This window comes from Podarcis pityusensis (assembly GCF_964106645.2).
Source record: "Podarcis pityusensis genome assembly, chromosome: 5".
Classification (NCBI taxonomy): Eukaryota; Metazoa; Chordata; class Lepidosauria; order Squamata; family Lacertidae; genus Podarcis; species Podarcis pityusensis.
In genome coordinates, this window is record NC_138032.1 from 5,380,683 (window position 1) to 5,408,399 (window position 27,717).

General features: G+C 49.0%; 1 protein-coding gene across 3 annotated transcripts; it reads right to left on the reverse strand.

Moving 5' to 3' along the window:
* Positions 1 to 3,678: 3,678 nt before the first annotated feature.
* EIF4E2 (eukaryotic translation initiation factor 4E family member 2) lies at positions 3,679 to 27,717 on the reverse strand. 3 transcript variants are annotated; one of them, XM_081007545.1, is made up of 8 exons: positions 27,560 to 27,717; positions 24,816 to 24,930; positions 22,212 to 22,346; positions 17,739 to 17,843; positions 16,865 to 17,017; positions 16,636 to 16,772; positions 6,485 to 6,562; positions 3,679 to 4,131 (listed from the first exon to the last, which is right to left on the reverse strand). In XM_081007545.1, exons 1-7 carry the CDS (start codon positions 27,577 to 27,579, stop codon positions 6,517 to 6,519), a joined length of 711 nt encoding a protein of 236 aa, XP_080863671.1. In that variant the 5' UTR covers positions 27,580 to 27,717; the 3' UTR covers positions 3,679 to 4,131; positions 6,485 to 6,516. The 3 variants fall into 3 exon arrangements, with proteins under 3 accessions (XP_080863671.1, XP_080863673.1, XP_080863672.1); XM_081007547.1 differs by having other exon boundaries at positions 24,869 to 24,930; positions 27,560 to 27,699; XM_081007546.1 differs by lacking the exon at positions 6,485 to 6,562.

Sequence of the window (27,717 nt, forward strand, 5' to 3'; positions counted from 1 at the left end):
CTGCAAGGTATTATTTAGCTGTGATTCCTGCTTTGCAGGGGCCTGGAATAAATGACTCTTTGGGCCCTTTTCAATTCTGCAATTCCGTGATTCTGACTTGATGCCAGCAGAGGCTGCTGGTTCATGAGAATGCGGCAGTGCCCAACAAACCTGTTTGCCCTCACTTGGCCCCAACTCCGTTTACCTTGCTATTCAACCAGTCCAGGGAGTAGGGGCACTGCCTTTCTTCCCCTTAGACTCAGCATTGCCCTTGTAGAGTTCAGCAGGGAGGGAGAGAAGCAAGGGGACAAAACTGCAATGAGTTGGCTCTGCCTTTACTTGGGCTTTGGCGCCACCTGCTGTTGGGCTCCCTGCCATCCATCCTACTAGCCTCAATGGGCAGCTTGAGCTGCCATTGCATTTGGCACCTTGGAATTACGAGCATGAAAACAAGATTCCTTGCAGAGCCCAGGAAAGGTGGATAAAGAGCCATGAGGCCAGAATTCAGCATTTTGCAGTCCCCATGTTCTCAGGCTTCTGGCACCAAGGGTAACTACTGAACTTCCTTCTGGAGCTCCTTATAAGCCATTTTGCAACATAAATGGCCTATAAGTTGTAATTAAAATAATGTTTAGCATGGTATCTGCTATTTGAGGATAGTTGGGTGGCTTTTTAAAACTTTTTCATGGTAGCTTTTGTTGCATAAAAGAATTTGTGCTGGATACTTGCTTCAGTCTTCAGCTTCTAGTGGGAGTTTTGTAGTTTTGAAAGATGCTTTATGTAACTTGTACATTGCCTAGAGAATCTTTATTAGGACGTGGCTAATAAATTTAAATACACAGCATGTGAGGATTATGCTGCAAACCTTTTTGATGAAACTTGCTGATGTGTTTGTTTGGTGAAAGTGTCCACTCAGACGGAAAGTGAAGCTTCCTCAAAGAACTGTCTTTGCTCGTGGCAATGTCAGCATGTAACCAAATCTGGTTGGCTAGGCAGCATCATGGCATAACCTCAGTGACATCACCAGGTAGCGAGATATGCTTTGCTGTGTGGTGTCATCATATAACCTCATTCGCCACCTGATCTCCAACTGCCTGGAATTTTCCTTGACTAATCAAGGAAGATGATGTAGGAATAAGAAGTTTGTGTTTGTGGTAGCAGCCCGGAGGTTAAAATGGCAGTGAGCCTCATCGAAGGAAAAATAAACATTGTATATTGGGATGATTACTAGTCCCCAATCCTCTGGGATGGTAGCTGATTGATCTATGCTGGTGAACAAGGCAGCAAGCACTGGGGCCCACCAATCAACATTGGCCTTAAGAAGCTCGGGTGAAATATTGTCTGCACCAGGAGCTTTGCTAGGTTTAAGAGACACTGAAGTTAAAAACAGCAGTGAGACTCATCAAAGGAAAAATAAACATTCACAGAGTTTAGGATTTTCCCCCCAGCAAAGGTTTTGGAAGTTAGCTACCTGCATGGAGGATGGCATGGAACTCAGGGCTGGCGTTATAAGTGGGATTTTTAAAAGGTGCATTTGGTCCGCTGCTCTCTGAGGATATCAAGTGTTGAAAGTTAGGCACTCTCCTGAGTTTTAGACAGAGGCCCTTTCCTATTCCCAAGATGCAACAACAGGAGGTGCCCAACTGGGGCCTGCTTGTCATCGAGGCAGCCAAGCTGCCAGGGCTGTACTGCTTCAGACTACCAGTGGGGACTTGCATGGCTGAATGCTCGTCCCATATAAAAATGTCCCAGCACAAAGAAAGCTGAGATGTCAGGGGAAAGCTAGGCTAGAACTCTTCTCTCCAACATCTAGGTTTACATTGTAATGGGCAGAGATGATGTTGTATGAACACGCGATTGTGTGAACCTGCACCGGCAGCCTGAAGCGGTACAGGCCAGGCAGAGGCTGACCTCCCCAGTGACAACTGGGCCCAGGAGGACCTTCTGCATGCCAAACATGTGCTCTGCCATCAAGCTGCGCCTCCTCCCCAAAGTCGCCAGCCGACTGATCCATCCCTAGGGGCCCATTTTCACTCCAGGGGGGCTTGCGTTCCAGCTTTGTTACAGATGGGAGGAACCACCACCAAACATACTTCAGTGCTGCTTAAAAAATCAAAACAAAGAGGCAGCAAATTATTAAAGCGGTTCTGAATGGAAACCAGAGGGTGAGCAGAGAGAGAAAAAGACACCTCTGGACCCCATATTGTCATGGTAGGCGCTGCAGGGAGTCTGCGTTTTCAGATTGAACAGCAGGCCTCGTCTCTTAAAGCCGAGCTCATGAGCAGACGAAGCAACAGCAACTTGTTTGGCACACAGCTGGGACCTCGAGCGAGACTAAATCCTTAAGTGCCATCATTTGCGGAACAATTAAGGCAACATGGTGGGCAGGAAGCGGCATCTGGCGGCTTAAGCTCCCCTTCCGTGGGTATTTTGCTGGCTTACAGCGCCCAAGTGCTATTAGGATGGAAATCAAATCCCACTCCTGTAACCAATATCGGAAGCGGCAGGGGTCGCGTGTTTATCTGAATAATAAATGTCGAAACGCGGCGGCTGTGCCGACTCATGATCCTGTAAGTAGCAGAAAAACCACAAGCCGCGTCTAGATGGGATGCGATGTGCGCCTAGGAATGCAGATCGTCCCGTGGGAAGAGAACAGGGGGGCCTGGGCCAGAGGAGGAACCGACCCTGATGGTCGGAGGCAGCAATGCGTCTGAACGCCATTTGCTGGACTCTTGCGTTCTCACGTCCTGCTTGCGCGTTTTCTGGCCGGCCCCTGCGAGAACAGAGTGCTGGATTGATCCAGCGGCCTCCTCTTAGGAAGGGGGAAATGGAAAGAGAGAGAAACACACCAGGGCTGAATGAAGACACAGCAAGATTCTAGGTCATGTCAACATTCAGAGGAGGCGGCACCATAGAAATAAAGAGAAAACAGTGCCCTCTTCTCTGCAAAGACAAAATGCACCTCTGTTGAAGGAGCTGCTAAACCACAGGCAGCCTCTCCAGCACTCCCTTCTGAAAAGTTCTCATTTTTTAAAGACGCCTCCCATAAATGTCCCCACTGTGAGGACTGTGGAATTGTTTTCCGCCACCCTAAAAAAAAAATTTTAAAAATTGACTCCCGTAGGTCCTGAGCTATGACAATGATGCCGTGTCTTTTTCTTGTTGTCTCTGAGGTCCAGTCCCCATCCCCCCCCATCCCCATTTATTGTGGTTTCACAATTTGTTGGAAGCTGCCAGAGCGGCTTCGCCCCAAAGACACCGCTTTCCAGTAATAGCTCAGTGACAAGTGTCATACGTAGCCCTGGTTTCCAGACTAAAAAGGAAAACCCCAGAGGCAGAACCAGAAGAGGTGCTTGCTCTGATTGTCCCTGGTCTGTTTTCTTAATAACCCTTGAATTCTTGCTCCTGTTCTATTGCACTGCCATGGCCAAGAGACCTTAAACACCTGTCATGTTTGACTGATTTATTAGCTCAGTTAACTTTGCAACTGGGGCAGCCTGAAGAGAACCTGCAAAGCCTGCCACCCCGAGTGTAAATGCGCAGTCATGCACATTTAACCTGCTTAAAGCCCCAGCCCCAGCACCTGCCTGTGTTCCCCCAGAAGTCAAGGAGAGCGCTCAACTCCTCCCCTGAGGGTCTTCCAAGCAGGAGGCCCTCTCAGATACCTCTTAAGCAGACACAACGACAAGGAGGAGGGAGTAGAGGCCTAATCGTTTATTGGCAGAGGTGAAATGGGGGCACCTGCCAATTGCCGGACTGCCTCCGCCTCTGCAGCAGACATCCGGTTAATACTGGAAATCCCTGGGCAGGAAGAGCCACTTAGCAGGAGGACCCTCCACATCGAAGAGAAACGAGGCGGTAGGGCACCCGGGCTCCGGTGTGGAATGCAAAGTACGGTCACCCACTGGGCTGGACCAAGATGCTTGGGTGCCGGAAGGTCAGTCTTTGGCACAGGGGTGAAAGCCATTGTGTGTCAAACGCCCAGGCCATCCTGCGAGCCTCCTCAGCCAGCGGACACATGCACACAGAAAAACCCTCCTCTCCCCCTGCCCGCCTTTTCTGGGCCAGGCTGAGGAGGAGATGAGTGCTGTATCCCCTCCTCCTTCTGCTCCTCACAGTGCGATCTTGGTATTTCGGAAGCTTGAGTTATCCCTGAAAGACAGAGGAGGGAAGGCGGTTAGCAAATGTATTCTGTCCAAGAAAAGCGGCCGCAGTTTGGTCTGCGATGCTCGGGGGCAATTCAGTAGTCAAACATGTTCAAGTTGTGTCGTCCCCCGTCCCCCCAATGCAGCAAAAACAAAAAAAGTTGCTGAGTGAACAAGTGCAGGGCATGAATTTCGGCCACAGGTAGGCCCAGGAAATCCAATAATAATAATAATTTTAAAAAGGCATCCTGAGACCCTGTCTATCACAAGGAACTGCATTGCTTGAGATATCCCCCAACTCTTCACTGATGGGAAGAGTGCCTCCCATGCACGTAAAGACAAAAAGTGAATAGAGCAGCTTGTGACCCGTAGTATCAGCAGAACTGCAGGTAGGTGGATCAAGGAAGAAAAATTGGATTCTGAACATCCCTTCCTTCAATTTAATGGTTGGTGCTGTTAGCCACATGCATCCAATATGATTCAATTCCCTATCAAAGTGTACATTATCCTCCCAACTGCATTTCCAACACAACCCCACTCCCCCCGCAACCATTTCTGGTTCTGTTCAAAACGTTGCCCCCTGAACAGGTCATAGCTCCCCTAACAACAGTAAAGGGGGTGGGCTGTGTGTTTGAGAAAGGCGAGCCTAAGAATCTGATCTGGGAAGATGCAGCTCTGCTAGATCAGGGGAGGGAAAATGAGATGACTCAGAAGTGGAAGGGGAGCTAAAAGATCTCCCCACTAGCAGCCACGTAGGATGCCACAAAAAGCCTGGAATGGGCTTGGTAAGATGCTCAGAGAGCAAACTCCATTGGGCAAGGGCGACTGGAGAAACCCACAGGGGGGAAATACAGGATTGGCCTGGCCTGCAAAACTATTGCAAGGCTGTCAAAGGCAAGGCAGAGTGAGAACATCTGGAGGACCTGGGACAAGAGGCAAGGGTAAATGCGCCAGGTCCTTCGGGCGCAACCTTGCACCATGCTTGATAAACAGGTGCACATGCATGTAAAGGGGGCCTCTGAACATAACACTCTTGCTGCTCTGCAGGCCACACTGCAGAGTGGTGAGGAATGCACATCTCCTCCCCAGGAACCAGCGTGGCTCAGCCACTATGCGTCAGGGCAGCAAGCTCATATTAGCCTGTGGAAGGAGACACAAATCTCCACCTCTTGTGTTTGTGCTTTGTGACACTTGACTTAGACCGTGTAAAATGTTTGCAGGACTGGGGGGCCCTCGCTCTGCTCCCTGCTCTAACAGCTGGCATCCACCCAACACAAGCAAGTGGGAGACGTACCTCTCAGCCTCACAAGGCCTCCCCCCTCTGGAACAGCGACCTTTGCAAACAGGCAAAGGGGCTGTCTGGAAGTGGGCAGCTAACATACGGCCATTAGAGAACCTGGTTTCCACTATTAGTGTAGGCTCATAGAGAGCTGATATTACTGAGTGGAAGACTGACCACAGCAGATGCAGGGAACCTTTGGCCCTCCAGATGTTGCTCAACTACAACTCCCATCAGCCCCAGCAAGCATGGCCAATGGCCAGGGATGAAGGGAGTTGGGCAGGTTGCTTTTCATTCTTCTTCTTTAAATTTCCCCAGAAACCCCCCCCCCCAAATTACATTATGAAAACTTGTATTCTCGTACACACAATACAACTTATAACAGTACACATCTCTCCTACACATCCTTATTAAGTGATCCACAAGCTATTTCAAACCTTTGGAACTGGTCTTTAGTTTTACTGGAGAACAAACTAAAGCTCCATCGTTCTCCCGCAAAGGTGTCGTTGTGCTTTGTTCCTCTCGCCAGCCTCAATTTGTGAGTCAATTTCTCCATAAGGGCTATACGCCACACACTATTGTACCAAGCATTCAAGTTTGCGTCTCTTACATCCTTCCAGAATGTGGCTATAACCATATGAGAGAAATCCGATTTATCCACCAAGTCCTGATTCTCATTTAAAAACAGACTCCGTAATGCGATGATGGGAGTTGTAGAGCTGAGCGACAACTGGAAGGCCAAAGTTTCCCCACACCTTGTCTACAGATAACGTTGACAAAGGTCTGTTTTATTTCCTTTTTTCCCCCTTGGAGACCAGAACTGGCTTTGCGTAGGTCAGCCAAGGCGACTAGAGCTTTGTGGTCTGCTCTGCAAGGCTGCTATGGAGCAGCATTAAGAATCGCAGCAAATCTGGTCGACAGAGAAAGGCCAATGGTTTGTCCCGGCAGTGGGACAAGGGAGCTGCCCAGGCTGAGAGTGACCAAGAGTCTATGCTGGGGAGGGAGAGAGGGGAGGGGAGGGGGGGGGCTCTGGCTGAGAGGTGCACCTCACAATCGTGTAAGAAGAAATATGAGGCCCTACCCTGGGTGTGTGAGAGAGGGAAGAGCCCCCGTTCAGCGGCCGCCGCTGTTCACCAGCCCATGAAACTCCTCCCAGGCCCTGGCAAGCCAGAGGGGTGGGGGGACGAAAATGGGAAGAGGGTAGGGTGGGGAGGAAGAGAAGGGGATAAAACAACAGTGACAACACACACACAGAGGAGAGGAAAAGAAAAGAAAACGAGCACTTCAAACCAAAGGCTTTAACTCTGAACAAGAGCAAAAGAGCAATCGTGCGCAGTTTTAAAGTGCTTGCCCGGAAGGCGCAAAGCAGGCTCCTAATAAGGGAAGCCGATATGAAAATGTAGCCCAGGGATCTCAGGGGGTCAGAAGGCAGGTCAGGAGCTCTTCACCGTGTGCCCCAGCCCCACAACGCCCGAGTAGGCAACATTTGCTCCCATTTTCCCCTGGCCTCACCCACTCCTCCCCTCCCTCTGTTGGAAGCGAGATTGGGGGGGGGGGCTCTTGGGACAAAGATCCGTGCTGTTTTTAATCTTCTGTTTCTCTGTAAAGTTCCACGCATACCGAACACGGTGCAAATAATGGTATTCAGAGACACAAAGAAGTACATTGAGCTACCTTGTATGGATACAGACCATTAATCCATCCAGCCCCTTGTTTTCTGTCTGGGAGCGGCTCCCCACAGCTTTCTGGGATGTGTGCCTCTCTTTCCCAGCCCTGATCGCTAGAGGGGGCAGGGTTTGAACCCAGGACCTCCAACAAGCAGCCCTGTGCTATTGAGCCATGGTCCCTCTCCACCAACTTTCACTGAGCCACCTGGCAATTGGTCTGGCTGGCTCACAAGTGGAGAACCTCTTTCCAGCGGAGGGCCGCTTTCTCTTCTAGGCAACTTCCCAGGGGCCACATGTCAGTGGGGGCCAGCAGGGCCAGAGGCAAAAGTGGGGGCAGCAACACGTGTTAATTTGCTCACACTTCCCTCCCTCTCCCCTATCCAGGCACGTCTAGTGGCCAGATCAAAAGAAGTAATAGCACTGCTCTATTCTGCCTTGGTTTGATGACACCTGGAATACTGGGCGCCCCAGTTTAAGAAAGATATTGACAAGCTGGAAGGTGTGCAGAGGAGGGAGACCAAGGTGATCAAGGGCCTGGATGTTGGGATACTGCCAGGGAGATAAAGTCCATCATGGCCCCCAAGCCGTGTCCGGACGTCCATCGATCTCCCGTAGACACGCAGTATCAGCAATTAGCGACATGAGCTCCAGAAATAGCCTGCCACATTCCAGAACTCAATGCACGCTCTGTCAGCAGATAATGCACAGCAAAAGTCGCACTCAGGAGAGCATTATTTACAAGTTTTATTCAGCGCTGATCAGAACAAAGAAAAACATGACTGCCTGCTTCAGTGTCTCCAGACACAGAGAGAGCGAAAACAAAAGACACAACAGAAACATCCTGTGAAACAGGAAATACGCAGACTCTGACTCACAAAGCCTGCTCCCTTTTAAGGTGGAACGGAAATATCCTAACACTGGAAACCAAGCCTTATGAGGAACGGTTGAAGGAATTGGGTATGTTTAGCCTGGAAAAAAGGAGACAGAGAGGAGGCATGATAGCCCTCTTCAAATATCTGAAGAGCTGTCCCATGGAAGATGGAGAAAGCTTGTTTTCTCCTGCTCTGGAAGGTAGGACTCGAACCAATGGCTTCAAGTTACAAGAAAGGAGATTCAGACTAAACCTCAGGAAGAACTTTCTGAAAGGAAGAGCTGTTCAGCAATGGAACTGGCTCTCTAAGAAAGTGATGGACTCTCCTTCCTTGGAGGTTTCTAAGCAGAGGTTTGGTGACCATCTGCCCTGGATGCTTTAGCTGAGATTCCTACACTGCAGGGGATTGGACTAGGTCTCTCCCGATTCTATTATTCCAAGACAAGAATCCTTATCGGAGATCAAGGGCACATTACAGCCAGGCAGAAGCATTAACGGAGACTATAAGGCAGAGCAGGGGAGAGATGCAGGCCAGGTAGAGTCCTGGTGGTCACACACAAGAGTCCTGGATGCCCACATGCAACTGAGGTTGTCCAACACTAATCTAGTTCAATATGGCCTGTTTACTGACCACCTCCATCTCTCAGTGCTACATGAGGTCCTTAACTGGAGAGGCCAGGGAAGCAGCATAAATCATGGATGCAAAGCATGTGCTCCTCTACTGAGCTATGCTCCTCCCTTCCTACCCTATGGTCCATGGGTTCGAGCCCCACGTTGGGCAAAAGATTCCTGGGTTTCAGGGGGCTTGACTAGATGACCCCCATGGTCACTTCCGCTCTACTATTCCACAATTCTGTACAGGCCTTGCCAGGCTCACCTTATTTCCAATAGTTCTTCTCCCTACCCCACTTTTCCAGGATATATAAGAAACCGCATCTCATTGTCTCAGAGCAATTGAACACCTAGTCTAGCATGGTCAACAGAGGCCTCAAAATCCAAAGGCTCCAGCTGGGAGATCTCTGAACCCCTAAAACCTGAAGCCCTTTAACTGGGAGGGAGACTCCCCAGCAAGCTGATATCTTGCTTTCGCGGCCTAAAACCTCAGACACACCCCGAAAACATGGGAGAGCTTACAAGCGATGAAATTTCTCCACTACACTCAGGCCTGAGAAGAACCCTGGGCAATGCATCACGCTGCATGCTGAACACAAGTCCGTTAATAGAGCCATTTTTTGATTGGAAAGCGGAAGCCAATTGTTGCCAGTCACGTCCTGCCTTAAATCTGCTTAGCTAATGACACCCACAATAAACATAAAAGCGCGATCACTATCTGCAGCAAAAGTGCTTTCAGATAAATCTCGGGGAATGGGCCTAATGTTGCCTCCTCTGGCGCTATTTTTCTCACTGATGGGCCAAGTGAGCAGGAATGGGGGGGGGAACCTGCCTGCTTTGCGGAGTCAGACAAATGGAGGCGGAATTGGGAGAGAAGACGATTACCTTAACGAGTGCCCCTTTGCGTGGCTTTCTGCTGCCAGAAATACTCTCTTCTCTGAAACTCTTCTACAGCAGCACAGGGGGGAGAGCCAATCCGGCTTTCACAATCTCTACACCCCTTCACTGGTTTCTCCCCTGTAACACTACTTTTCAGGCTGGAGTGCAAGCTTTACCGAGTCACGACACATTGGTTCACCTAGCTCAAAGATGTCTGCACTGGCTGACGGTGGCTTTCCAGGGTTGCGCTTCAAGCCAAACTACGGATTTTCTCCAAATCCCTCACTCCTAGATCTCAACAGATTTGCTGCCTCACAACTTGCCAGCAATCCCACCTAGGAGTCACCAGTGTTGCTCCCTCATGACCAAAAGAGGTGCAGATTTTGTCATCACGATCTGTCTACATCACACGTTTTTTCTCAATCACAACCCTTACTTCTGTTGCTTTGAGATTTGCCTGGAGAATCCCAGAGGCTTGTGTGGGGTGAGTTCCTTCTATCAAATGGCAGACCCTTCTCCCAATTCCGCTTTCCTTCCATATAAGATGAGCATGGGATGAGCGTGTTCCTAGTAATCCTGCAGCCAGAATCCCAGGGAGTGTCTTTAGGAGGGGGAATGTTTCTGTGGGACCAAGGAAGAAGGCCGCTCGCTCTCTGTCAGCTGGAGCTGCAGAAGCTGCCACGGGGGCCAATTAATGCCTTGCTGTGAAGGGGCTCAATTAAGAAGCATTGTTGACTCAAGCTGGCACAACTTCAGTCAGTTCGCTTCTCCCCTGCCTGCCCCACGAGCTGGCCTTTCCTGTCCCTCTTGCTCCATGCAATGTGGACGGGAAAGAGATCAATCCCGCTGCCCCACTGGACCACTTTGGTGCAAAAGCAAAATCCCCAGCCTTGCTGCCATGCTCAGGAGCAACTGGAACGGGTCCATTTGTCCCAGCCTCCTGGAGACAAAGGATTTGCGCTGAAGGAAGGACCGAGAGTGCAAAGCGATTCCAGGGCTTAGACACTTCTGATTCCCAGGGCTGAACTCTCTTCGAGCTGAAAATGGTGTGAGAGAAGGGAGGTGGAGGCCTTCAGTTTAAAGCTCTTAGGCCCAGCCTGAGAACCCCTGCAATGGCCACCAAGAGCAAACTGGGGCCAGAGAAGCATTTCTAAGTTTCTCACGGGGGGGGGGGCAGAGGGCTGGGAGGAAAGAGGGCATGGAGGGATGGCGACCACTGACTTGGAACAGAGGTGGGGAAGTGGTGGCCTTCCAGCTATTGTTGGATTCCAACACCCATCGCTGGCCACGGAAGCTGGGGCTGATGGGAGATGCAGTCCGATACCATCAAGATCAGTGGCTCCCAAAGTGGGCAGCACTTGTTGGTGTAACGTGAACAATGGGTTAAATTGCACAGTGCATGGTCTCACATCCCCCATGACCGGATGTTTGGGGATAAGGTGCCAGGTGCACTGGGTTACCACAGCAACACCACCGAGGCCGAGTGTATGGCTTGTTGAGCCATGCACCTTCCCCACTGGTTCAGGAACGCAGAGACGAGTCCAATAGTCTCTAGGGTGTTGCTTTCGTTATGTCCTGGCAGGTCCATATCCTGAAGTCCTGTCCTGTTTGCTGTTCAGGGTCTGACTCTGAATATGCAAGAGTTAGGGGAAGAGGCTGTGGATTTGACATAGCAACATTAGCTAGCATGGTGATAGTTTTTGTGGCTCTGTGCATATGTATCTTGACTTCAAAGCTGAAGAACTGTATATATTAGACAGTATTGTTTAGCTTTGTCTTGCACCAGAAGACTGTAAACACTTTGTTGCTTTGAGCTGTGTGGGAGAGGAGTTTTTCCCTTAACTGGGAATCTCTGAAGACTCTGCTGGGGCTCCCTGTACTCAGCTGATGCATCACATGGCTTGAGTTGTGGTGAACAGCCAACTGACTTCCACCAACAGTACCACCCCGTGGGGAGCCACAAAGAGGCAAGCGGATGGAAACGGGGCGCAGAAGGTGCAAATGACTATCACTGGAACTCGCTCATGAATTTTGTAGATATAATTAAACTAAACAGATTTAACTGGATTTTGAATAGACATGCAATTAATTGCCCATTTCGAATTTTACTCTGATGTTACCTTCCTTAGCGGGTTGTGAAAATTGCTCATCCAAGTAAGGTTTTTTTTATAGGGTAGGGGGGCAGTGGAGAGGTATTTATGGAACCAAGGGGGCAGGGACCCAAAAAGTTTGGGAACTACTGATCTATTTAGTCACTGACATGCTACCCCAGGCTTGGGAAGTGTCACATGACTTGCTTCTGTGGTTCTGGGGTAGAGCCTTGCGCCCTCACCACAAATGATTGTGGCAAGGGGGTCTGTTTCTTCCACAACGAGACTGCATGGTTTTGGAGGAATGCCCTTGCAAACAGGGGTTGATGCAGGCACAGGAAAGTGTGCTCACATGAAGAGAAGACCCCGGCAGCCCCATGCGCCAGCTTACCTCTTCATTTTGATATTCAAATCCTTTTAGTTTGTGTTTTTAATCGCAAACCACCAGGGGAGCTCTAATGGCTGAAAGGCAGCCGGCATTCAGTTAACACTGTCAGTAAATGAGCAAAACAGTCAGTGGAGGGCAAACGTCTGTGGATTGCTACCTCCCGAGTCACCTTCACAACGCAAGGAAGGGTTCAGAGCTGAGCCCGCCAGAGGGGGTTATAAGCGGCAGCTCAGCTGCCCAGAGAGGAAAGGCTGTGAGACCCAGGAACTCACATTATCCCAAACTGGGCTCAGGGCATAAATAATGAAGTGATGGGAACACAAATTACCCCCCGAGCGAGCAAAGGTACCGTAAAGCAGACAGTGAAAGCTCCATTAAAGCAAAGACCAACAGGCACACTGCCTTGCTGCATGATGCATTTTCCATCAATCTGATAATAAAATTCTGGAGATTTCTCTTCCCTGCAGTGCCTGGTGAATCAGAGGCCTCAAGTCCTTATATGCTGGAGTTCCAGGAAACTGATGGGGATCCGCTACTGTGCAGCGGATACTGGAAAATTTGCCTCATCTATTCTGCTGCTCTCTAAAACTCAGCTGTCACCTGTTTGTGACTAAATTCATTCCCTGTTTACCCTAGCTAGTCTGCATATGTCTATACATACATTTGTGTGTGTGAGAGAGGGGGGGGGGGAGGGAAGGAGGGAGGGATGGACTCTGGAATTACCAGTTTCACAGCTTCATTTGTACTGACTACAAGGGGGTGCAGAATCAAAGTCTGATTTATTTTAGAGCTGTGATTCACTGAATTTATTCTATTAGCATTGCATTTTGTTGAACTATTTTACAGTATTCTGTGTGGTGCACTGTGTGTTGGGTCTTTATTCTTAACCCCCACTATATGTGCCCCAACTTCAGTTGATTATAAGCCTGCAGAATAAGTCTATGTTATCTTTTCATTATAAAAAAATAATAATAAACCAACATGCAAATTTAGCGGCATGTTTTTACAAATAAAAGCCAGCCCTAGATCAACAACTGAGCCACGGCTACTCAATGCAGAAACAAAAGCAGATGGGTGATGGGCAGAACAGTATCAGAATCCTCCCCCCCAAAAAACCTTTTGTTCTATATTGATTGCCAAGTTAAATACCCACCCATGCAATCACAATACTCTCACATCCAGAAGTACCATCATGGACACCAGGGACTCTCGATGAAAACTGGCAACTATCTCAACATGAGATGCTCCCCACTCCCTCATTTTTCTTGTGCAACAGTCCCAACATGAATCGCTTTCTCCAAAGATAAAAGGATTCCACAAACTTCCCTAGATAAGCTGCACCATCAAGAAATGACTCTGCCTCCCATCACCCCACACAAACACAATATTTCACCCAAGCCAAGGTGGGGGACCTCTGGCCTTCCTAATATTACTGGACTCCAACTCCCATTGGCCCTAACCGCTGGCCATGCCGGATGGAGCTGAGCAAAGGTAGTGTTCAATGGGTGGGTCTCACCCCAACCTGAAGCAAGCTGCACCAGCAATGCTACCACTGGTTTTCCAATGTCACTTGGGGGTTTTCATTGGGGTGGCAGAGAGGGAGAGAGAGAAACAAGGTGGAGGCAAAATAGGAGAATTACAGAGAGACAGACAGAGGGAGAAAAAGAGGGAGGGGAAAGATGGCCATATGGTAAATAACGAGAAATGGGTCCTACATTGCAGGATGCAACTACAACGCAAGTCTGAAAAGGGTCAAAGTTGCCAATCTAAATGAATCCTCCTGCACATAAACCCATTACTAATTGCCCTCTTCTCACTAAATACAAGGAGGGAAATGTTTCTTCATCTGTCCCCATATTTGAAAACCATCAAATTCCTCACCTCCTTCAAAGATCCGAAAAGAAAAGCCCCCTCTCAATAGGGAGCAGCTGCCTTGGCTCTTAGCCGCCATCTGACATGTCCTGCACAAAGTTGCCAATGACACACTGGCTTGGGGTGGGCAAGTTTAGGATTCTACTACCTGGCAGCTCCATCAGGGCAGAGAGTACCTAGCTTAGGACTGGATGTGGAATTGCTCCTGCCTTCCAACCCGCTTCCTAACAGCCTACAGCTCAGGCAACTTGCAAATGAAGTCTGCCAACCTCCCAGCATTAATGGATGTCAGGATGCAACCTCCACGATCAGGGACAGTATACCTTTGAGAACCGGAAGTTGAAGGACAAGTAACAGAAGGGATGGCTGTCTCCATCCCTGCTCATGAGTTTTCAGAGGCAGCTGGTTGGACACTGTTGTAAACACAGTGCTGAACGAAAGAAACCTTTGGTCTCATCTAGCCAGGCAATTCTCTCTCTCTCTCTCTCTCTCTCTCTCTCTCTCTCTCTCTCACACACACACACACACACACACAGTTGGCATCCGTCTGTCTCAAGAGACAACGGAGTATGCCTCCCAGGGTGAAGTCAAACTGCTGTGTTAGCCACACTGAAGTGACCTCCCTGGGGCGCAAGCCTGGGCAGTGTGTCTGGAGGTCCTGGGCTGCCCAGACAACAAGACCCCCCCTCTTGGCCTCACTGATGGGATCTAAATACTGTACGTTTGGCACCAGCTTGGCTGCAGGAGTTGCAGGAAGGAGGTGTACCAGATGCCACCAGAAGACTTAGGGACTCCACTCCGGATATGTGTAGAGTTTACTCCTAACCCTTTTCTCCTCCCAAAGATATCCTGCAAGGCAGCAGAAGTTTAGGATGAGTTTTCCTCCTCCTAGATGGGTTACCTTCCCAGGACGAGCTCTGTCTGCCTCTCATTTCCCTCTACAGAATATGCAGACACCGCCTTATTGAATGCTGGAAACACTATTGGTCTCACTCGCTCAACCCGCTGGAACCTGTCTTTGCATGCAGGGGAAGTCCCTAACTCACTGATGGGTTTCGGACCCATCGACTACCGTCGCCTGGTTTAGCCAGCTAGTCGAAGCAGTTTCCCGGGGCGCAGCCACTGTTGCATGCTGACAGCTTCTGAGAACCACAGGTGAGAGCGGAGTGCAAGATGGGGACCAAAGGTGGACAAACTACCCCAGAAGGAGCAGGATGTGCCGCCCACCAGTGGTACTACCCCTCCTTTAACTCTGGGATGGTCTTGCTTCCTTTCCTCCCTGGGATTCTGCTAGCCAGGGGGAAAGAAGCAGGTGCCCTGCTGCATCCTTGCTCACTCACTGGACCAGAAAACCCTCTTACTGCTGAGTTCTACTTCTGCATTTTATTCATCTGTCCTCCCTCTTCCTTGGCTACGTTAATCTTCCAGCGTCAGCCCACGCGCCCCAACCTGCATCTTTGCTTATAGTGCACTTAAGTGAAAAGGGTTTTTCACATTTTTCACCCCCAATCTGAAAGCTCTTAAATATGCAGCGATCCTTCATCACTTTGCAAGAGAATAAAAGTCATCTTGAATGGCCTGGCCTGGTAAACTATAACGGTCTCATTTAAAATACAGCTGTCCTCTCCGTGTACTATAATCCTCTGTTCTAGTTAAAGGGCCTCTGTCACCGGGGGGGCTGGGAGGATTTAATATACAGCATTTATTATGATTAGAAATCATTTGTACAGCACAGTAAATTTACATAGCGCCTTCCTGAGAACATTTATAAATCTAATGGGTCTATAAATCCCCGTTAGTCTCTGTGTTTTATGTCTCCAGGAATGCGGTGCACTCAAATCACACCCCCTCCCCTCCTGCCACCTTGGCTTGGAAAAGGGGGAGACCCACAATCCCAGCCCACTCTACCAAGCAGCTACTGGAGGGCCAAGGCTGGTTTAAGGAAACACTGGCATTCCTTGAAAGCTTACTGAGAGTCAAGCCACCTTCAAACTCACCACTAGTGAGCTGACTCCGCAGGGAGGTGCTAAAAGAGGCACTCTCAGTTCCTGGCCAGAATCCTACGTGAAGCAGATGAGAATCTTTCCCAGAATCCTCCAGGGAGAGGAGCCAATCTGTTGCCAGACTCCCAACTCCCATCATCCCCAATCAGCTTGACCAATGAGTTATGAGATCACAGTCTTTGTACTTTGCAGCCTCTGGAGAGGACAAGGGTGGCTGCCCCTGCTCTGGAGGATGCTGGGACCCCTGTGGCAGATGCCCAAGGGTTCCTTAGTGGACCAAGGGACACACAAGCTCCATCGGACCTCCTGTTCCCACAACTGCCACCTGGGAAGCAGAGCTTATTCCACCAGCTCTGCTGCGACACACTAGCTCCAACAGGCACCTCCTGCCCTGAACTGTGCCAGATGGTAGGAGCAACTATTCAGAAACTGGTCCTGAGCTTTGATTCTGATTTTCCTCTTCCCTCCCTGTTCCTTTTTCCTTGTGTGCTGTGCTTGTGGGTAGGTACTGTTTTGCTCCGATTGAACGCAAGCTGCCCAGGGAGCCTTTCCTGGCTGAAGAGTGAGGTACAAATGCTCTACATAAATGAACAAATGGGGTCCCTTGAAGGTGGACAGCACTGAAGCCGGTGAGCTAGGCCACTAACTGCAGGCAGCAAGAGGGCTGTGCGTAGCCCTCAAGGCAACACGTGCCAGAACAGAAGAAGCTATGTGAGACACCAGAAGTGTCCCAGTGCAGTGACAGCACTCATAGCTCTACAGGACAAGGAATGGCTCCCTGCATTAACACGGCAGACACAGAGGCAAGCCCATTACAGCCAGTGCTCCCCTCCCCGCTCGCCGCACGTACTTGATGCTGTCCGTGTGGGTTTTGTATTCCATGATGGTGTTGGGGGGCAGGTTCAGCACTCGCCGGAGCGTGTCCCGTATCCGGGCCGTGGTCGCTTGGTCGCTGGCCGTCTTGTTCCATATGGAGATGATGTCCTCCTGCAGGGCGAATGCCGGGAGGTGAGCAAACGGGGATCTCCCACGCCTTAAGACGGCAAGGCTGGTCCCACGACACCCAGAACGCGCCTTACCTGGAAGCGGACGGAGACGACCGCCCCGCAGATTTCTTCGCCCACCATGAACTGCTCTCCCAGCATTGCCAGGATGAGGTTCTCCCAACACCGAGACGCTAAGCCCTTCCGGAGACGGATGATCCACTTGCCGCCATTCTTGTTGGCGTCATCCTGGGAAGGTGAAAAGGAAGAAAATGAGGCCAACCTTCTCACTGCCCCAAACCAGGGAGGGCTTTTCTTGCCCCAGCTGCCTCTACGAAAGCAGTCCTTGCAATCTTTTAGGCTGTACCCAGTAAAATCAGCAGGTTGGGCCGAATAAGAGCAATACGGCACCTAGGAACAGGGGAAGGACAAGGCCTCAGACCATTTCTTTTTCCTGAACAAAATTGTATATTGAGAAAAGGGATTATTTCAATGTCATATTAGCTATGTTAATAGCGATAAAGCTTCTCTTAGACCCCCAACGACTCTATTGGCACCTGCCCAGGGATTTTAGGGTGAAGGGTGGGAAATAAAGTGGGGGGATATCACAGTTGAACAGCATGAAGATTGCAGGACTTTATTTCTGTATTCTGGCATTTTGTCTCTTCCAGCAGGCCTATTTAATATCTGGTTTCTTTTCTTGCATTTAAACCTCTTAGGTACAACTTTGAAAACTATATTTTTACTTAAATGAGGGGAGTTAAAAGTTTTAGACGAAATAATCTTAGGAAACAGTAACTGATTTCCTAGTTTGAACGATTACCCACTAACAGCAAATAAAAAATAAACAGATGTAAGTGCAGCCAGTGAGACCTATTACAGACCCATCTGCACCCCTCAGCTCAGCTTCTGCGTCCTTTTTGTGATCTTCTCCTGTTTCCTTCCTACTGCAGCACCTGTCAGGACTCACCTCCCACATAGGTTTAATTCCTTCTTTGAAAAGGTGGAAGTCGCTGTGGCCCGTCAGGTCCCCGGGACGAACCATGTGGCTATAAAATCTCCAAAACTGCTCCACCTATATCAAGAGGAGAAGCACAGCCAAGTCAGGCAAATCTTCCAGGAGCCAAGACAGGTCTTCCTTTTCAGATTCTGGCTATGGGTGGTTGTAAGACAGCCAAGTCAGGAAGGCGAGACAGCAGCATCTCTTGTAACATTGTAAATGTCCAAGGCAGGTTAAAAAAACAAACAGTGACAGGCAAGACCCCCCTTCCTTATTCTAACTCCCACTCTCTGCTAAATGTCTGTCTGCCCCTTTGCACTTATCTTGACTGCACAACATTTCACAGCAACCTGCCCTACCACTCCCTGACTCACTTGAGCCACTGTCTCTTTCTTGGAACTCAGACAACACTTGAGGCAGGTGACCAAATCACAGCATCATTGTGTGATTGCTGTTTCCATTGCAGCTTCCCACCAGTGACTGATGTTGGCTTGGCATCGGATCAACCAAATAGCAAAAGTGTGCTAAACCATTATATAAATATTAAAAACAGCTATCATGTTAGGTAGATTTATTGCTTTATTGTTCGGTGTCCGGCACGCTTCCCCTGCACGCCTCTGCAGGTCGTAAAGCAATTAGCAGAATTGCACAGCGTCCGTGTTGAAAGGGCAGTAAAAGAAGTCCCACACGTTTCTTCTGTCCTAATATCACTTTATCTGCTCAAAAGGTAGCATATATAGGTAGGCTGGAAAGTAAACCACCAGTAAGTGGTTTACATATCATATATATGCCACCTTTAGCACTCAAAGTGCTTCGTATAGGTGATCTTGCCATAATCCTTACAGTCATACCATAGGGGTAGGAGAGTTCTTACTCTTCTTCGTATTATTTCTTAAATTTGTATAGCACCCTATAACCACAGGTCTCAGGTCACAGGTTACAACATAAAATCACAATCACATCATGCAAGCAGGGAAGGGCTGAGATTAAACAACTGGGGAATGCATATTTATTAAGCAAAATCTGTGTGCTGCTTATTTGCAAGTGAAATCACCAAGTGCTTTACAAAGAATATAACATATACAATAAAACTGTCAATAAAAAAAAAAGGAAGGTGAAATTTCATCCAGGGAGGTCTTGATTTCAAGTTCATTCTCTTGGCTGAGGGAAAGAACCCATAGAATAGTATAAGACTGCATGTATTGCATGCTGAAAGAAAGCCCCTACCCCTGGTGTCCCTAGACAGAATCTGGAAGCAAGAGATGGTAAAGACTTTCCCCTGACATTTGGGAGAACTACTGCAAGTCAAAGCAGACAATATGGGCTAAATGGGCCAATGGCCTGAGTGCAGATATGGCACCTTCAGTTGCTCAATACAAGTCATAAGCATCTTTTACTCACCGGCCTTCAGAGCAAGAATACAGCCTCCTTTCCCACAAGTTTGTAAAATAGTAGGAACTTGGGACCATGAAACATTTCACGGTGTTTAGCCACGGTTAAGCAACAGACTGGTAGTATTGTGAATGACTAACTGGCCACTGGAACCCCCACCCTCATATCGGGGGTGCAAGTTCAGGAAGAATGGGAGCAGAAGCAGCGGCAAAATGGGTGCCACTTGCAACAACAACAACATGGAAAGTCCAGGGGCCTCACAGGCGCTAGTGATCATACGGGGCACTTAATAGTGTCCAAGAAACTGAGGAGGAAGAAGAGAAGGAAAGCACCACTTCTCTGTTCTGCAGCAAACCGCTTTGCATCTCAGACTATCAAAAAAAAAAATGCCCAAAGCTGCGGCAAATTGTAAAAGAAGTCCCCCTTGCCAGAATGGAATTCAGATACAGCTCACGTCCCTTAAAATTCCACACCTACAAAGCTTTTTGCGGTGCTATATAACATGCATTATTACATCATTTGCAGAAAGGGGTTCTGCCTTTCGAGCTTTTAGGAACTAGATGGGGAGTTACACATCTTAGGCAAATGAATAAATATGCCACCCCTGGAGATCAATTCATGGCAATAACTGCACGCCAGCGGTTCTGGAGAGCGCTGCTGCCCTCCAGTGGCCCAGACACAAGCAACTGCAGGCTTGCAGAAACTGTGCTGAATTATGCGGAGTAGAACTTGTCAGACGAGCAAGGCAATCTTCTGCATCATCTACTAGGAAGTAAGTTCCACCGAGTTCACAGAGGCTTACTCTCAAGTAAGGGTGCCAAGGACTGCTGGCTAAGGCTCAGGTTATATGCAATAGTACCAGAACTACTGGTGCAACACAAAGTACTAGGTGGATGCAAGGTTCTCAGTGGGTCACTCAAACGACAGTAATGTGGAAAGGAAAACAGGTCACATGCTTACTATCAGCAAGCTCATGGCTTCGGTTCTGAACAGAGCTACTGAGAAACAAGAGGATGGTATCAGGAAGGTTGGGGAAAGCTATGCAAAAGCACAATAAATCATTAGTAATTAAAATTATTAATAATTATAATACAGTTTCTTATGGTCCCAGGGTCGGTTGCACCAATTTAAAAACACAACGTCAAGCACAGTTTTAGACAATTTACTGCCACAAGAATAGAGAGGGCCTTGTCTACCTATCTATCTGTCTATCTTAGGAAAAGACAGCCCCAAAACAGCCTATTGAGGACTGAGCATGCTCAGCAGTCACAGAAATGCTGGATGTCAGCCTAGAGAGGAAACAGAAAATTTGATTTTGGGGGGAAGAAGAATGGGATGGGTTGGAGTATCCTGAAAAGAAGACATGTCTGCCTGGCACACTAAACAGGAGAACTCCTCACTGCAAAACTTTCCCACTTGTGACTTCTACTGCTATCTTCCCATTTGTTCATATACTACAGTAATTCCAGCTGCTCATTATTTTTGGTTTAGGGCATTGGCTAGGCAGTCATGAAATGGAGGTGGGGCTGGGCACAAGGGTCCCACTTGATTGGTTAAACAAGAAAGCCAGAGAGGAGGGCCAGTAGAATTCTCTCCTCACCACACCTCCCTTTGGCTACAAACAATCCAGGCACCTGCGCAGTCACCCAAAGAGTTTCGGCACTGCAAACCTGCTCAGCCAGCTTCTTTCCAGGGCTGAGCATATGCTGGAAGACCTGCTCCCTGCCTTGCAGGCCTTTTCCCATCTGACCTGGGAGGATGAGGACCGGACTGACTCCAGCTACAAAAGCTGAGGCTGCTGAACAGCTGCCTTTTGCATCTTTATTTTAGATATTGTTGTGATTTATGCAGAAACTGTTCAGTTTGGTTTTGTCTTTTTTAATGTTTTATTTACTGTTCATGACTACTATTGTTCTGTTGTAGTTATGTGTAGTTTTTTCACGTTGTAAGCAGCCTTGAGCATGCCCTGGACTGTGGAAAGGTAGTATGCAAACAGAATTATATATGTATGTCAAGATTTTAAAATGAGACACACAACTACACAAGAGAAGGCCTTCTTTCAGAACCACACCTTGCCTTTGACACAGGGTCATGTTGGGCACTTTAGAGCAGGGGTTGTCAACCTGGTCCCTACCAGCCAGTAGTGGGCATTTCAGGATTCTAGGTGGGCAGGAGGGGGTCCTACAGCACAAGCTGAATCCTCCTTCCATCGAGCACTGGTGGGCGGTAAGGAAATTTTACCATCAAGAAAGATGCGTTAGTGGGCGGTAGGTACCCCTGCTTTAGAGGAAAAGGAACGCCCTTTCTCTGATGGGGCCATGAGAACGGGAAGCACCTAGGCTGAGACACAGGATGAGGGGCGGGCATTTTGAGAAGTTGCCTGTGTGGCTGTTGAAAAAGGAGGGTGGGACCTAATATCAGATCAAGAGGCCCATAAACTCCAGCATCCTGCCTCCAAAAGTGGCCAGCTAGATGTTCCTCGGAAGACTAAAGGCAACTGCTCTAACCCATATTCACAAAGCACCTGGTATCTACCACTGAAGCTCCATTTAGCTGCCATGGCTACCTAGCATAAAGAGACGCGTCCCTCATGAATTTGTCTGACCCTTTTTAAAAGCTATCTAAACCAATGGTCAATCCCTGTGGCAGTGATTTCCACAGGGTGATGAGAGATCTGTACAATGTAAAACTGCACACGGTGGCTGGTTCAGAATTCCTCCGTACAAGATGCAAGGGAGCCACTGCCACTCTGAATCCCCTATCGGTCCAGCCTAACTCTAAACATGACAGTGCACACATACTCACTGTGAACGTAAGAGATATACAAAGCTGCCCTTGGCCCCACTACCCCGATGCTGCCTGCTTGGACCGGCAGCTGCCCTCTAGGGTTTCAGAACAGGAGATTGCACCAGGGATCTTATCCATGCTGAGAATGTGCCCGATGGCTGAGCTGTGGCCCCTCCCTGTTTGCTTCTCATGTGCAGATAACACCTGCCCCCCAAGCTGCACTGAATCCAGTTAAACGAGCAACAAGACAGAAATGCAACTCACGGAGGCGAAGGTGCCAATTTGCTTGATGTTCTGTTCGTAGCTCTGAGAGCTGGTGGGCCTCCCGGGGGTCCGCCTGGAGTACCAGAAGGTGTAATTATACTGCAGGGGGTGCTCAGCCGGCCCTGGAACCACAGCCTGTGTGTGGAATTGAAACAACTCATTTGTCCTTACGCATTTCTCTAAAGAGAAGGCTGAAAGATGTTTGCAGCATTAGAAGCCTGCCTGCTCCTGCCATCACGGAGCGTGAAAGAACATTTTAGCCTCATTTTCTTCCTGAAATTCCATCTCTGCTAATAGCTTGAAACAGACCATTAGTCTGGCAGGAATTGACTATACTTCAAACAAGAGATTAGCAATCCTCAGCATGCTTGAGCTTCTCCAAGCTGGCAGAGGACGAGCCCCATGAGGAACGTTTTGTGTTTCTCAAAAGCAACTCATCAGACAAGGCCAGTTCATGAACTCCGCCTACATGCCTTTATAGGTCTCCAATTGTTAGGATAACGGATCTTAATGGGGGCAGGCAGTGGGGGTCTCCTCTGTGAAGCAATGGAGAAATCTATCCCCGTTCCAAGCAGGGAAAACAGATGGAATTGAACATTTCTAGCGAACCAAGAAAACCAAATGTCGGTAATGCATACATTAGAACAAATGTGATCATCTTTACAGCTTTCCAGGGCCAAAACATCACCCAACTCAGCTCCCAGCTAACAAAAGGCAAGCCAGGAAAATCTGGGCTTCATCTCTCTCCCACCCCAGAAACAGCTGCACTGAAATAACCCCAGGTATGAAATAGCCCAGCTCCTTCCTGCCAGGAACACAACCTTTGAACACAGGATGGGCTGGAGTGGGAAACTCTCATTTCCCTCAAAATGCCCACTACTTTGGCTTGGGGGGGGGGCCTTGTTTGCTGAAGGGAGTCCAGGCGGAATTCAAGGTGTCTCTAGCAGGTTTTTGCACCTCCCCAGCCCCTAGCCAAAAGGGATCAATGCAAATGAAGGCCAGAAGACAGCATCTCTCTTTCACTGTCAATAGTATGATCAGGTTCAGCAATTTGCTAGTGAATGGAAACTGGAGAACACACTGTTAGAGGATAATGCTGCTCCCTGGCTTGGGTTCAGCTATTTGGTGTCAGAATCTTGGCCGTGGGGTTCTATATATAACAAGCAAAATGCTGGTTATTCCGACAGGGAGAGGAAGAGTACACCTATACTGCAGAAGTTGGGTGTCCTTGATTTTGCTGGGTGTCCACCCCCGTTTTTTCTTCCCAACTGCAACATGTTTCCTTCGCCCCTTATAATTCGAAGGAGTTCACCAACATTCAAACCTACTTCCACCTTTTGTTCCATTTGATCATGCTAGAGTGGGATGCAATTTCTACACAAAGGTTCTTTTTAAAAGCAAGACGTTGTGCCTTCCTCAAGGCCTGCACACACCTTACGTTCCAAGTCCATGGCTGTTGTGCCAAAGGAACACAAGGCACCTTTACCTTGCAGTAATTGGAAGCCTAAGGGGTGAGTATAGACCGTTCCCTACAGGTGTGGGCCTCAACCACAGCAGCTCTCTAATGAAAAGGGGAGGGCAGGAACAGATGGGCTAAACTACACAAAAAGCCTTCTCAAGCCCAGAGAAGAATCTCTGCCAGAAAATAAAAGGTATTCTATTAGGTTACATTTAATCAAAGGAACTTTGGGCAGTGGAAACCTTACAGAAAAGAACAGACCCAAAGTCCACAATAGAGTTTGCTTGAAAGGCAGGCAAGTGCCCCCTTTCCAAAGCAGAGCAGGGGCACCAGTCCTGCTGCATCTGTAACAAAAAAGCCTCTAAACCAGGGGTGGTGACCTGCAATTCACAGCTAGGAATAACCCCTTTCCTATCTCACTGGGGGCCATCTGCTTTCACAGCTGCTGGTGAAGGCAGGAGAGAGCTGAGGAAGCACAGCCAACGGGCAGGATAGGCACATGAATCCTGTGTCAAGGTGTGTGCTTACTGAAAAGTAGAAGGAGGGTGGGCAGCCACTTCTGTAGGTTCATGTGAGCTTGCGCCAGATGGAGTCAAGGAGGAGCGCAGTTCTAATATCAAATTTATCTACAGCTAAATGTCTGCCATTATTGTCAGGAAGCATGTTCTTGCAGAAAGAGGGATTATCTATTGCAAGGGGATTTGGCAAGGAGAGGATACAGACATCGTGTAAGTGCCGCCCAAGGTTTCAGTAGGTATTAGGAGTGTTAGGGAACTTTGCCTTCATGACATGTTCCTAGCCTCAAGGAACAAATGGCAGCCATTTGCTTAGATAGGAGAACGTAATGGGTTGTCCACGTGGAAAGTCATTAATGCTTTAGGGCTGAATTTGTTCCCAACTCCAGAACCGTACGGATGAATGGAATTGTTCGTTATCAGTCAATTCTGCTTTCAAGATAAACATTTTCAAATAATTCATATTTTCTTTAACAAAGGAAAGGCATGGAGACTAGGGAAGGGTCTTAGTCAAAGTTAACCATAGATATTCTCTGGACACTGGAGCTATAGGCTAACGCTTCCCCCGCTCCCTCAGAATCATCAACCGAACACTCCAGTCTGGTCTACAAGGAAGAGAAAAGAACGTACCTTCCTCTTGCTGATACTTTGGGGTTTGTCTCTATCATTTTTTTCCTTCTCACCATCTTTCTGTGTGCTGTTCTCTTCATTCTGGTCATGATCTCCACTGTCATCATCCTTCAGACTGGCAAAGAAGTAAATAAAATAATCAGTTTGAAAGCTCATGACTGCTGTTCCTTTTTTGTATTGTCTGAAGAACTTTTGTAGCACACCCCTGGAAACCAATCTTACAGGAAACAGTTTAAAAAGCTGGATATGTTTAGCCTGCCCTATATTTGCCATCTTTAAAAAAATAAATAAATCCCTGACACCAGTTTAAAACTGTAAACTTATTGGGGCTAGAGACCTGCTTATAAAATTTATCAAGAAAAATAAAACATCACATGCATTGATGGTCGTGTGAAATGGAGTTCCTTTTGCCTTAAACAGTCTCTAGCCTATCATCCAGCAAGGTCCCAGTCTCTTTCTTTCACAGTTATTTTTCAAAGTGTTATTGTACCCCACTAGTCCACTACAAATTCAGCGCTTTCTTCTACCACATCTGCACACCCTACTACATCCCCCATTATACTTCTTTCCTGTGTCCTGATACATGCCACCATACCAGGGAAAGTATGTCAACAGTGCTAAATAATGGTCAAACAGTGGCAGTTACATCAGGTCTTAGTGGAGTATTTTCTTATAGATGAGAAGTGATTGCCTGCAATAAGAAACAAGTGGGTATCTTGAGACTGGACCCAAAGATGTCAGTTGGGGGTTTGAACAGACAGGTGACTATCTCCCCCTGGGTATCTCTTTGCCAGCTACAGGTGCATATCAGGCAGGTACACCTGAGGTACAGTGGGGGAGAAACCCACCTCTTGATTTTTGCCTGTTAAAGACAGCGCCTGTGTCTGTTGGAAAAGTGGCAAGACTTGTAAACGTCAACAGTGAGATACAGCCCCTTTCTAAACAAATGCAAACTGTCACTCAACCGCATTTTTTCTCTACCAAAGGGCAACACAGCTCAGTGACAGAGCACCTGCTTTGCATGCAGAAGGTCCCAGGCCCAATGCACAGCGTTTCCAGGTGGGTCTAGGAAAGTTTCCTGTATGAAACCCAGGAGAGCCACCACCAGTCTGTGTGGACTGGGGTTGGGCAGAAGGCAGAATGGGATTGATTGGCAGATGGTTTTCGGTAGCTCAGTAAAGGGTTGCCACCTCTCTCTCTCTCAAATTTTAAAGAATAAAAACAAAAAGGCTTCCTCTTCCCCTGTTTGGCTGTCAAAACTCCTGATCCACAGTGAATTTACACACAACTGCAAGGTGGCAGACTTTGAGATCCTTGCAATAAAACCAAGTAGTTCCCACAGGCTTGAAGACTGCCCTTGCCCTCATTACTGAGCTCTGCCCCACATGGGAAGAGACCATACCTCAGTGGTAGCTCACAGGATCCTGCTGCAGGAAGACCCTAGTTCAATCCCCAGCATCTCCAGATAGGGCAGGGAAAGGCTTCATACTGAAGCCACTGTGCCTGCTACATCCTTTCTGCTGGACTCCAACTCCCATCATCCCTCTGCACTGGCCATGCCACTTGGAGCCAGAGTCCAGCAATAACCTGAGGAGACCACTCCAGCTCTCCCTGCAGAGATGGCTGACTTGGAACGAGGCAAGCAGCTTCTGCCCAATGACGACTCTCGCCCTGGAGCCTGCACTCTGCTCAGAATGCAGAGAGGCTGTGAACAGCCTCTGCTGGATCAGGCCAACAGCCCATCCAGTCCAGCACCCAGGGCCAGCCCAAAGCGTTTCAGCACCTAAGGCGGACCCCAAAACGGCTCCCCTACCCCAGCCAGGGAAGCAGGGGGTAAGGGAAGATCTACACCGTCAACGGGGGGGGGGGGGGTGAGAGAAAGATCTACCTCTGGATCACCTTGCCTCATGGGTGGGCCGGCCCTGTCCTGTCCCCTGCAGGGGCCAACCAGGTGCCCATTACAGGGAAACCCTCACGCAGGGTCCAAGCACAAGAGTGACTCTCTCCCCTCCCGAGTCTTCCAGTAACTGCCATTCAGGACCATTCATAGGAGCCAAATCATCGGGCCGAGGTCCCTTCAGCACCACCACCCCAGTAAAATATTTGAGCCCCCCCAAAAAAAACACCTTATGGGCATTGCCATTCAAAGGGTGTGTGATCTTGTGATCGACTGTGCAGGGCGGTGCTTACCTTCTCCTACCCGCCCCGCCCCCCACCAATACAGTGGTACCTCGGGTTAAGAATTCGTTCTGGAGGTCTGTTCTTAACCTGAAACTGTTCTTAACCTGAAGCACCACTTTAGCTAATGGGGCCTCCCACCGCCGACGCCGCGCGATTTCTCTTCTCATCCCGAAGCAAAGTTCTTAACCCGAGGTACTATTTTTGGGTTAGAGGAGTCTGTCACCTGAAGAGTCTGTAACCTGAGGTACCACTGTATTTTATTCAAATTGGAAGCATTCACGGCCTCCAGCTCTGAGGGCAGAGCAGCAGCCCCTCCTCCATGAAGGGAGACCCCCGCCCTCATTCGGCTGGCCGAGGAGGGAATTTCGGCAGGCGCAGCTTCTCCCCGCCCTGCAGCCCCGGGCGCCCTACTTGCCCTCACGGAGGGCGGCCTGCCTCTCCGCCCATCTCCGGCCCCCTCCGGGAGCGCAACGGCGGTTGGGGGCCGGGCCGAGGGCGACGGGGAGCCGCTTTGCACGGGGACCCCCTCCGACTAGGCCTCAGCCGCGGCGCCTCCGACTCACGCGTCGAATTTGTTGTTCATCCTCCTCGGTGACTCTCTCGCCGCCGCCGCTTCGCCTCGCCTCCTGCCGCCCGCCCGGCTACTTCCGCTCAGCCGCCGCCGCTTCCATAGACACGCCGCCTACGCCGCCCTCCCTTTGCTTCCGGCGGAACCTGGTTC

Coding starts and splice junctions, on each gene's coding strand:
- EIF4E2 (XM_081007545.1), bottom strand. CDS start 27,579: ATGAACAACAAATTCGACGC. Junction 16,773..16,864: donor TCGTCTCCGTCCGCTTCCAG/GTAAGGCGCGTT, acceptor TTCGCCCTGCAG/GAGGACATCATCTCCATATG. Junction 6,563..16,635: donor ACCCACACGGACAGCATCAA/GTACGTGCGGCG, acceptor CTGGCTTGCCAG/GGCCTGGGAGGAGTTTCATG.